Source organism: Staurois parvus, unplaced genomic scaffold, assembly GCF_062004578.1.
Source record: "Staurois parvus isolate SC_StPar_1 unplaced genomic scaffold, SC_StPar_1.0 ptg000287l, whole genome shotgun sequence".
NCBI classification, from domain to species: domain Eukaryota; kingdom Metazoa; phylum Chordata; class Amphibia; order Anura; family Ranidae; genus Staurois; species Staurois parvus.
The window spans coordinates 9,420,492-9,433,007 of NW_028318083.1; the positions used below are offsets into that span (position 1 = coordinate 9,420,492).

The 12,516-nt window shown below is 39.4% G+C and overlaps 1 protein-coding gene across 1 annotated transcript in view; it reads right to left on the bottom strand.

The window, feature by feature from the left end:
- Positions 1-12,516, bottom strand: part of LOC149458371 (partitioning defective 6 homolog gamma-like) — a 171,471-nt gene that overhangs the window by 119,032 nt on the left and 39,923 nt on the right. The window contains exon 2 of the mRNA XM_089682226.1: positions 330-552. Within this exon, the coding sequence (XP_089538352.1) occupies positions 330-552 (223 nt within the window). The remainder of the gene's footprint in view (positions 1-329; positions 553-12,516) is intronic.

Genomic DNA, 12,516 nt, shown 5'->3' on the forward strand with positions numbered 1-12,516 from the left:
TGTGTGCAGTGACAGCTTTCTGCATTGGAATCCAAACACATCTGAACTGATCCCTACTCATGGACTGTAACCACGTATGTGTGGGAAAGGGACTAGGGGAGGGAGACTGTTTCCAAATCTCTGACTGCCAACAAAAGTTTACTAAATCCTTACACATCTCAACTACTACATGACAGTAAGACACAACAATTTGCAAACCAAAGCAATCTACTTCAAATATTACAAATGTGTCCTCTAATGATTGAGAAAATGTTTGAAAATCAATTAGAAAAAAAAAACAAGGTTTATCATTACCCTTAACGAAAAGAAAACAGAAACAGACATCTTACCTTGTTTTTGAATAAATACTCTTAGGAGGGGGTTGGCACTTGACACAGCTTTACAGAAATTGTCATCATTGTTAATGGGTAGAAGGTCACCATGAATATCTGCATAGCCAAGCATGACATCCACATTGGAGATATTATGGATTCGCAGTATAAGGTTGTAGAATTCCTCGAAAGTTCCTGGTTTGTACCGATTAATGGAAAACCGTCTGAATTCAGCTCCATACTGCAATAAAAAAACATAATAGATTAGATAGTCATAGAACTATCTTTTAAAGTGATATTAAAGGCCGATTTTTTTTTTTTGTACCACTTGAAGACCAAGCCTTGTCTGTCACTTTTTATTTACATGTAACAATCAGTATTTTTTGCTAAAAAAATTTCTTAGATCCCCCAAACATGACATATATTTTTATTAATGCAGAGGCCCTCAAGAATAAATTGGTGGGTTTTGAAAATTTTTATCAAACTCAATTTTTAGGGGGAAAAAATACACCTTTTTTTACTTTTAATGCAAAAAACCAGAATACATAACCCATTTTTTGTGAAATCTAAAAGATGATGTAATGTAAATAGATACCAAACATGTCACGCTTTAAAAGTGCGCACGCCCATGCAATGGCAACAAACTATGTTCATTTTATTATCCACAGGCGGCGCTTTAAAAGCCTTTCTAGGCTACCACTGTAGATTTACACAGGAGGTCTAAGGCTAGAATTACTGCCCATGATATGATGTTCATGGCGATACCTCACATTTGTAGGATGATCGCCGTTTGCGTCAATGCGAGACCGACGCATGGCGCCAATAAGGAGGAAGAGACTCCAGAGAGCCCCTGCTCTCATGCACATCAATGGATTGAGATGGGGCTCAGGTAATTATTGGGGGGGGGGGCTGCTGATGCACACAGAAGAAGGTTTCTTACTTTCATGCACAGAATGCAAGAAGGTAAAAATCCTTGAGCCTTTACAACCACTTTAAAGTGTATCTAAATCTTAAAACATTAAAATGTACCATATTGCAGTGTACATTTTTCAGGGCAAGGACACTTTCAGCAAGTACAGAAAATCATTTTTGTTCTTTCCAGAAATAAAGTGTCCTTGTCACAGGGAGAGAAGGGGAGGGGGTGCAGAGAGAGCAGTAAAGGATGGAAAGGGGGGGCAGCAGAGAGAAAGATGGGAGAAAGAAAGGGGAGAGTAAGGGGGAGAGAGGTCAATTATGCCCCCTTCAGGGCTGGTCTCCGCAAGCCTCAGGCAGTAACAGCAAGCAGTCATGTACTCTATTTCAGATCTGCTGCCCACACAACCCCATTCACAGGAACAGCATTGCTATGCATTGCATACCAGGCTCTGAAGTGTGGGGGGGACACGGGATAGGAGGAGAGGTGGAGCAGATAGCACCTCTGTGTTCTTCATGCAGAGGCAGACACAGACTTCTGGGCACTGTGAGAATGTTACAGACACACTGCACTGACAGACACAGCCAACCACTGTTTTCACAGACCGTTTCTTCTGTCCACAAGCTTTTCTGGGTGGGAGAATTTTTTTTTATTTTAATACAAACTGTCCCTGAAAATACAACATTTGAGACATTTAATAACAGTACATACATTGTTACCTTTTTTGTGTATCATGGTCCCCATTATATCAGGGTCCTTAAAGTCCCTCCACTTTACATCGGGGTCCCTAGCATTGCCCCACATTACATAAGGGTCCCTAGAGTTCCCTCAGCATTACATCAGGGTCTCCAGAGACCCCGCACATTACATCAGGGTCCCCGGAGACCCCCCACATTACATCAGGGTCCCCCCACATTACTTCAGGGTCCCCAGAGTCTCCCCCACATTACATCAGGGTACTTATTAGAGTCCCCCTGCATTACATCAGGGTCCCCAGAGTCCCCCCCACATTACATCAGGGTCCCCAAAGTCCCCCCCCCCCGTATTACATCAGGGTCCACAGTGTTCTCCTGCATTACATCAGGGTCCTTAGAGTCCCCCTGCATTACATCAGTGTCTTTAGAGTCCCCCACAATACATCAGAGTCCCCCTGCATTACATCAGGGTACCCAATGTCCCCCTAAACACTCCATCATATTTAGACCATATACCGCATACAACCATAGCCCTCAATCTCTCACTCACCAAACCATATCCAATCCAGCAGTACCTCTAGGGGGAGGCAGAGAGCACAGCAGACACTCCCCCTCCCTTTGCTTTCTCTCTGCTCAGCGTATTCAGCAGTCTGGCGGCTCCCAGTGCCGACATACAGGCGGCCCTGTGGGACACATTCGCCATATGCGAGCAGGCGAGTGCAAATTTTGAGGCCTGTTAAGGTATATTTTGGTCACTTGACACTGGCCATGTACAATGATTAACAACCAAAGATTCAATAATTTTAGATGATTATTTGATTCTTTTTTCCAATGCAGGTTTGTTAGGCTCCATGCACACTACAATTTTTTTAGGCTCCTAGAAGCAATTATGAGCATTTTTTGCACCTAGAAGCTAATAGTGTTATCCTATGCATCCATGCACACTATTTTATGCTAGTAGCGTTTTTCAAGCTTTAGCGATTAGAAGCAGAAAAAAAATTAAATTTTTGAAGAGTTTTTAAGAGAGTTTTCCCAAAAGGAAAAAAAAAATGCTCAACGCTCCTAACAGCTTACTTTGAGATTTTTTTCCTTCATGTAAAAACACTAATAAACACTAACACTCCTAAACACTACTATAAGCCAGCACAAACACATTATCAGCGTTTTTCATCCAGCATTTTTTTTCTAGAGTTTTTTTGAGCTTATAAAAAACACTAGTGTTGATGGAGCCTTACAAATAATTCTCCACAGAAAAAGTTACTGATTTTTTTTGTTTTTATGTTGGGATAGTTATTTCTAAATAAGTGCCATCTGGAAATGATGAGGTTAAGCCCTAGAAACATATAGGCTTTTCATGTATTGATTATTCACGCATCTCACAAAGGTCAGCGGCCAGTCAGCAGTAATCTTCTGTAATTAGCAAAGCTTCAACTCATGACACATAAAGAAAATCAAGTAGAAAGGAATTACAGTTTATGATTCTAAAAATACAAAAATCTGTACTTTCATCAGTGTATGTTGCTCTCAGCCATTTGCAGCCTACACCATATATTAAAAGTCACAATATATTTTCAGTACTAAAAATAGCTGAAAGGCAGATATTAAAAAGACCAAAAAATGTGGTTATACATAAAAAAAAAATATTTAATGTATTGAGTTGTGTTTTGGTGTTATCTGATCACCACTTGGTTTTCTATTAAATAAAGCTAAAAAAGAGAAAAATATTTTTTACTTTCTGTTATAAAAGATATCCAATTTCTTCATATATTTAGGCCAAAATATATTCTACTACATGTCTAAAAAAAAAAAATTCCAATAAGTGTATATTAATTGGTTTGTGTAAAAGTTATAGCGTCTACAAAACTATGGTATACATATCTGAAAGTTGATCAATCCTGATGTACTGATGGCCTATCTCAATTCTTGAGGCAATAAAATGCCGGGACAGTACAATTGCCACTCAAATGACCCCTTTTTGGAAAGAAGACAATCTGGGGAAATAAGTGACATGGTGTTTTTTTCCCACTATTTCTTTTATACTGACACCAGCGCAGTAAACAGTCATCATATGACTGGTGTGGCAAAGATCCGGTATACTGACTGGAGACAGTATGTCATTTTTTCAATCTTAAACTTATTTTTTAAACATTTTATTCTTATACCCTGTCATTAGAGTAGCTCAGTTTCACCATAGTAATGCTGTACTACTCTAGGGGGTGATCAGGTTTTTTGTTTTTTAACCTATTACTTATACAGTGAGGATCATTGTATAAACAATATATCTTTAGCTGTCATTACTTGGCTGACCATTCATGAACAGTGTGCTTTTGATTGTGATCTGTGATTGGCTAAACTAATAACATGGTGCAGGTAGCCAAGTACCATGGGATTGTTTTGGGCCAATCAAAGATCACAATAGTAAGAAAGCTGTTCATGAATGAACCCCATTCATGACAGGTTGTTTTTATTGTTATCATGTGATTGCTACAATCATAGTGATCACATGATACCTGGTTACCGATTACTAGTACACGTGATCCACTGTGTCCAGTGGACACAGCGGTCACAGGAGGAGCGCGCTGCGTGTTCCTAAATAGGTGCAGGCTTAATCATGTTTATATACTTGATTGAGCATGCATGTGCCACCCTGCCAAAGTAAATCTACTGCGTGGAAGCAGCAAGTGGTTCTAAAGGCAGATTTTTTTTTACTTTAATGTATTCTATGCTTTAAAGGTGAAAAAAACTTTCTAAGTGCAGCTCACCCCTCAGCCCCCTCTTATACTTACCTGAGCGCCATCTTGTTCCAGCGATGTGCAGAAGAGCAGCGGCTCTCTCGTGTGTCTCTCCCCTCGTTAGCTCTTGCTGCTATCAATCACAGCCAGTGAGCGAGCGAGGGGTGAGGCTGACAATATCCATTCACAGGGGCGTGGCTCGGAAGCAAGCCTGTTCGAGTGCCCCCATAGTAAGAGGCTGCTATTGGGGGCACTCGGCAGGGGGGAGGAGCCAGGACTGCCGGAAAGGGATCCAAGAAGAGGAGGATCGGGATGCTCTGTGCAAAACTATTGCAGAGAGCAGGTAAGTTTAACATGTTTGTTTCATTTTTTTTAATTACAACCTTAAGAAACACTTTGCACATTTACGTTTGAACAGGCCCACAGTACTTGGGTCCAGTTGGGAGCAATGCATTCCAAGGCTGTTGCTGCTCTTTCACTGTCCATCCACTGGATGGGGGCAGGAGGGTGACCTAATTGTGTTGATGAACTGTAACAGAGAATAGCCAAGTCACCGGATTTGCTGAGCAAATGTTCTTGGCTGTACAAATCTCAGGAATAAATGAATGAAAACAAGTCTGTTGGCAGGCAACACAACACACATGTATTTTAACTATTTGTTTAACTGGAGAATTTTTTGGGGTTAAAAATAATTAGTTATTTGGTCTTTATCTGGCATTTTTTAATTAGCAAATAATGCAATGCCTATTTAATCATGGCCAAAAACATACCAGACTAAAAGACTTACCTCGGGAGGGCCCCTTGAGTAATGCCAATCAAGGCAAGCATGGAGCTGAAGCTACAGATCGTGAACAGACTTTTGCAGCCAACTTTGTTTACAGATGTTATAACTGTGAACATAATGCCAAATATCTCAAGCACCAGCAGGAGGTAATGTACATATGTTTCCAACTTGTATTTTAGGCTGACAATTTTAACCGTATGGCCTTTATCCTAAAAATAGGCTGATGGCATGAAGCAGACAGGAAGTATCTTATATTTTTCTACTAATTCCAGTTCTTTACAGCCAAAGTCTTAAAAATTCAAAATGTAACTAGTATGAGGAAATGATGTTAAAAGCCAAGTAGGAATTTTGTATACTATAAAAGCCAGAAGGCAAAATAAACTGCATTGGGTTTTTAAAGTTGTAATACAAAATAAATTAAAAAAAAGGCATAAAAAAAAAAAAACTTATTAGACCCCCAAAAAAATTCAAGTTCCTCAGAACAGAACAGTATATAATAGTACTTTATATCTAAATAGTTTTGCCGATATCAAGCTCCTTTGTCATTCTTAGATTGTAAGCTCCAAGGAGCAGGGCCCTCCTATCCCTCTTGTATTGAACTGTATTGTTGCTGTATTGTCTCCCGTCATAAAGCGCTGAGCAAACTGTTGGCACTATATAAATCCTGTATTATAATAAAAATAATCATCTTTTTCACATTTATAAAAGTATTTTGTAGACATTAGGCGATTTCTGTCAGATTGGGCATTAACAATTACAAAAAGTGTCCTGAAATCGGAACAAGTACATCTTTGTAAGGAGGGATCAGTAGTGTTTAAATTTTCTAATTCTTTGGATACTGTCATTTTGAGAAAAAAAAAAAAAAAGAAGAGGATGAGAGCTCAAGTCTGTGTCAAGCTGTCAAGCTGGATTGTGAACTATACAGCTGAACAAAGATCTCAATCCCCCCCCCATTTTCCTTTTGGTATGCACCAACCAACTGAACAATAATGGTGACACAGGTTCAAAACACAGTGCTGGCCCTATATGGGGTGATACATTCTTATTTCTTTGGCAAAGAACAGTGATTAGGGGAATGTACATATAGCTTTGCACATATTTTCTTTATTATGGCTAGAAAAAGGTTTTTCAAAATACTATTTCTTTTTTAGTGAGGTAAATCAAAAGAATTGCATATTAAATTGTTACTAAACCCAGGACCCTGCATTCACTATATCTGGTCTCCCACAGTACACAAAACATGGAAATCTAATTATTTTAGTAAATATAAACTGCTAAACACCTTTTCTTATCAGCAGTTACAGCAGCCCTGTGACTTCTATCAGTGTCCAGCAGAGCACTGGTTAAAGCTTATAGGAGGAGGAGTTTTCATTCTCCCCTGATTGTCCTATGAGGCTGCAGGACCCCTGACCCTCTGGACAGTGACAATTGGCCGTGTGCTGATCACATACACACTCCCCAAAAAAAAAAAAACACTCTCTAGCAATACACACCAAATGGAGCATGTGCAGCTTGCCACCAAGGCTCTGTTCTATCATGAGATGGATTGGAGACAGTAGAAGAAGTAGAGGATCAGAGAATCAGATCAAACATCCTTTTTACACAATGCAGAGGTTTAACCCCTTAGGTTCCAGATTGGAAACAGATTTTGTACAAAATGCCTGTAAACTGCTAAATGAACTGTGACAGTTAACAGGTTGAACATTCTAATATATATATATTTATATTAATTCAGTGTAGCTCAGGGTGTGGTTGCCATCATCCCTGTTTATATAATATAAAGGATTTTTTCTTACATTTGATGAGATTTTCAAGGCGACCTTTAAATGCGCAAGAGAAACCACTTCTTAAAAAGAATCAACATTTTATTTATCCATCATTTAATGTTTTTGCTCTACAAGCACACACAGAATGAATATGAAAATATTTCCAGATACATTTTAGAGCAATTCAAGCTACTTATTGAGTTCAGATACTATGTGCTCCAGCATTGATCCGGTGGTATCCCCCATAGTTGATTTCCATCTTGCAGCCTCTATGTCTGATTACAGATATATTCATATAGGATTGCAGGTTGAATATATCTGTAATCAAACTTAGAGGTTGCAAGATGGAAATCAACTATGGGGGATACCCCCGGATCAATGCTGGAGCACATAGTATCTGAACTCAATAAGTAGCTTGAATTGCTCTAAAATATATCTGGAAATATTTTTATATTCATTCATTCTGTATGTGCTTGTAGAGCAAAAACTTTAATGATATATTTGATGTATAAAATAAAATGTTGATTCTTTTAAAGAAGTGGTTTCTCTTGTGCATTTAATGGTTGCCTTTAAAATCCCATCAAATGTAATAAAAAAGGTTGAAAACTACTTTATTAATTTCAGGTACTTATACAGTGCCGTCAATTTACGCAGCGCTTCACATATATATTGTATTATTATTATACAGGATTTATATAGCGCCAACAGTTTGCTCAGCACTTTACAATATAACGGGAGACAATACAGCAACAATACAGTTCAATACAAGAGGGTTAGGAGGGCCCTGCTCCTTGGAGCTTACAATCTAGGAGACATTCACATCAAGGGGCCTACAATCTAAGGTCCCTAATTTACATTCATACATCCACATACTAGGGCCAGTTTAGACAGGATCCAATTAACCTACCGACATGTCTTTGGAGTGTGGGAGGAAACCAGAGTACCCGGAGGAAACCCATGCAGGCACAGAGAGAACATGCAAACTCTAGGCAGGTGGTGCCATGGCTGGGATTCGAACCAATAACCCTGGTACTGCCAGGCGGAAGTGCTAACCATTTAGCCACTGTGCTGCCTACTTTACTATATATTCTATCACCCTAATGAAAACGGACCACAGCCATATAAATATGTCCTTACATTTAGTGTCTCTTTTCTCCAACCTTTCCACCATGTGGAGGAGTCATCCTCATCTGACAAGGTCAGTTCATTTGTTGGCGTGTACCCAGTCCTATTTATTTTTTATGGGATATATATTTAATGACTTACATAGTGTAACACATTAACTTTAATTGTTCTGTAATGATGTAATTGTTCTCTGCTTTGTTATGATCTGTTAGTGTATGGTATGCCTATGTTATTAGTATGTTAAAGAGATAGAAAAAGTAAGTTAGAGAAACTGTCTGGACTTCTATTCAGTTTTTAGAATTAACACATATAAAATTTATGAGGTCTATTTGTTCAGAGATGTTTGGAGAATGCAGATCCACACCGCTGTTGTTAAAGAAAGATCATGCGTCTTTTGTCAGTTTCCATAAGCACGCCAGCATGCTTTTTTCTATTTGATATATGGGCCATTTTCTCTAGACAAAAGGCCAACAGCATTAAAGCCTGGATGTCAATACCCACTAAATTCTCATTCTGAGTTATAGCACCTTCGCTCTTTTATTTTCTCAAGACAAGGCTCTCATGTTTCACAAAAGCAGAAAGCCTTCTACAAATGTATAGAGACAAAACAAACAAAAAAGTATTTAAAATAAATAGGACTCAAAGAAACTAAAGCACAAACAAAGTCATAACAACTAAAGTATATGTAAAACCCTTGCCTTGTAAAACAACCCATACAGTTTAAAACAGAAATAAAAGGCAAAACATTTGTGTATAGGTGTAAAAGATTAAAAAAAAACATGTTAAAAAAGAGGGGGGGTATTTCTAATATTTGTTTTATAAGTTCTCAGCTGCACAAGGAGCTTAGATAGCTGCAGGAGGAGAAACAACAGTATGCTGATCTTCCCAGTGAATGGCTGTGTGGAAGGAGGGTGTCGGCACAAATCTGATCATTGGAGAAGAGACTGAGCTCCCAGCATAGCAAGAGAACTAACCATGATGTTTTCTCCTGGCTAGTGTGGTCAGTTTTAAATAGGAAAGCAGAGGCTCTGGAAGGAACACCAGGGATTTCACATAAATGAAGCAATACAAAGACAACAGGATACTTTTTCACACAAATATGGTACAGCAGGCACTTATCAGGAACATGAAATGTTAGGTTGACATATACTTTAATTAATCAGTACCAATACATAAATAGAACACTGTACTTTGACTAGATTAATATACAAGACATTGCCCACTATAACGTACAGTATATCCCTTATTGTACGGTAAGGGCTCATGCACACTGGGGCTTTTGGAAATGCTTTACTCCTCGCAGGAAAAAAGCAGCTTCAAAATGCATTTAGTTGCATGGCTGTTTATTTCATTGTCCAGAATATTAATTTATTTTGGCCACTGAAATGAATGTTCAAGCAATAAATATTCCTAGCGCTTAGGCACATTTAGATGCATTTAGAAATGTTACGCTGGCCATACATGGGCCAAATTCTGAATTTCGCACCATTAGTGGGCCACAGCAATGGCGGATTTTCAAGCAATCATTGAATATGAGTGATCAGGCATGTTGGAAAGGTTTTGAAAAACAAACAAATTTCTAATCAATGATGGAAGAATTGTGCAAGAAATGTAATTGAAAATGAAATGAGCATGAGCTGTGACCTGGAAAGTAATGAAAATTCTTTTCTGTAGCAACATGAGGTGAAATTAAAGGCTTGTTTGGTTGAATTTTTAAATCAATGGTGGCATTATCAGATTAAAAAATGCTCAAAATTTCTGATTTTCTAAAGAAAATGAATTCGGAATTTGACGCATATATGGTCTGCATTAAAGCGTGTTTTGGCATTTTTTTATTCAAAGCTCTCCGCTCTTAAACCCACAACTGATGTTTGTTTCTGCCTCTAAACGCCTGTAAATACCCTGTGTGCATGGACACATAGGCTAACATGGAGGGGTATTTAGAGGCAGAAAATAAAAAGTTACATGCTGTAGAATTTTTGAGCTCAAGCGTACATGAGGTTTAAATGTTCTTTTAAGCCTTTAACACGGCCACTTTAAAATATTAGAAAAAATGATGTCAAGCAGAATAGTATTGATGTCATTGCGGCACTTGCACTAGACTGGTGTGTCAAGCCATTAGTGTACTGTTGCAAATGCTAGTGGAATGTTTACCAGAATTCCCATTTCACTATATATACATTCTACATTTTGTAAGTACATGATAAAAATGGATCCACTGCAGTTTGAAACATTTTCCTGTACTATGGGGTTCACATGATTAGTAATTATTTCTGTCCACCTATATTACAAATGGCAATTTAGGTCCTATTCTTAATTACTTGCTGTAAGGCCCCTTTTACACAGGCCAGATCCATTTTTGCTCAGCAGGTTATTCGCTACTGATCCCCTGCTGAGCTGAGTTGAGTGGAGCTGAGCAGAGCTGCCAGATGACAGCCTGCTCACCTCTATGGACAGTCAGATGTAAACAGACTGCTGTCCGTTTACACCTGACTGCCCTCTGTTACAATCTGGCCAGACAGAGGGGAACGGATCCCCCTTCAGTTTGCTTTTGCCAGCTTGGATCGGAGGTAGCTTGGGTATAAATGGACAAGTCCATTTACATCCAACTACCCTTAGAGAAGAATGGAAGGTCCAGTCAGGTTCACCTGAAAAACAGGACAGAAGGACCCAATCTGGCGACTCGTGTGAAACGGGCATGAGACACTGAACATTCATTGGTGAACTGCGGAACCCTTCATTTTGAACTGCACCCCAGCAGACCGCAACACACCACAACTGCAGAGTGTGAATTATAAAAAAATTCCCTAAATTTGCATTAAAGTCTATTCGTTTTAAACAAGTAGCCTAACATAGCTTGTCGTGGTGCACCCCGATTTACAAAGAGAAAGCATTGCAGTACATGGCACTGTAGTGTGAAAAATGCCCTTACTGTATAGTGACAGCTTAACCTTGATTTAAAGGAAATCTATGGTCATGCAAAGTGTTCTTTGATTGGACAAGAAGGAGAGGCGGAGAAGTGATGTGATAGGATGGCAATCGTTATGTCGCCACTCTGCCTCACCACCTCGTCCAATCAGAGAACACTTTGCATTAATTGAGAATATGCTAAATGTTTTCTGAATGGCGCCTGTACCAAACAAGCAACCTCCTGTGTTAAGTAAGCAGCAGGGCAGTTGCTTGGCATGGGACCTGGAGGCTAGTGGAGATCACTGTATTAGTGGTCTACTGCAGGGCTTTCTAACTTCCATGGATATCCCACAGGTATGGCACATACATACCTACATTTGTTCAAGCTGGCCCATTGTAACTGAAAAACTGTCATACCTAAATTCAGCTTCAAGCAGCACACTTATGGTTCCTCTAAACCACAGGTATCAAACTGGTGACCCTCCAGCTCTTGCCAAACTACAAGCCCCATGAGGCATTGCAAGATTGACAGTTACAAGCATGACTGCCAAAGGTAGAGTCTTGAAGGGACTTGTAGTTTGGCAACAGCTGGAGGGTCACCAGTTTGATACCTGTGGTTTAGAGGAACCATAATTGTGCTGCTTGAAGCTGAATTTAGGTATGACAGTTTTTCAGTTACAATGGGCCAGCTTGAACAAATGTAGGTATGTATGTGCCATACCTGTGGGATATCCATGGAAGTTAGAAAGCCCTGCAGTAGACCACCAATACAGTGATCTCCACTAGCCTCCAGATCCCATGCCAAGCATTAGTGTTCTACTACAGGGCTTTCTAACTTCCATGGATATCCCACAGGTATGGCACATACATACCTACATTTGTTCAAGCTGGCCCATTGTAACTGAAACAAATTGTCATACCTAAATTCAGCTTCAAGCAGCACACTTATGGTTCCTCTAAACCACAGGTATCAAACTGGCGACCCTCCAGCTGTTGCCAAACTACAAGTCCCATGAGGCATTGCAAGATTGACAGTTACAAGCATGACCGCCAAAGGTAGAGGCTTGAAGGGACTTGTAGTTTCACAACAGCTGGAGGGCCGCCAGTTTGACACCCCTGCTCTAAACAGAGAGTGGGAAGATCAGCCATGCTGAATAGAAATTTTCCTGCAAGATCAAAATTTTCAGCAAGCATGAACAAGAAAGTCTGATGTTAGAATTACTCACTTCCTGCTAGGGGAAGGGTGCATTCAATTCATTTTCATTATATGAACCAATGTA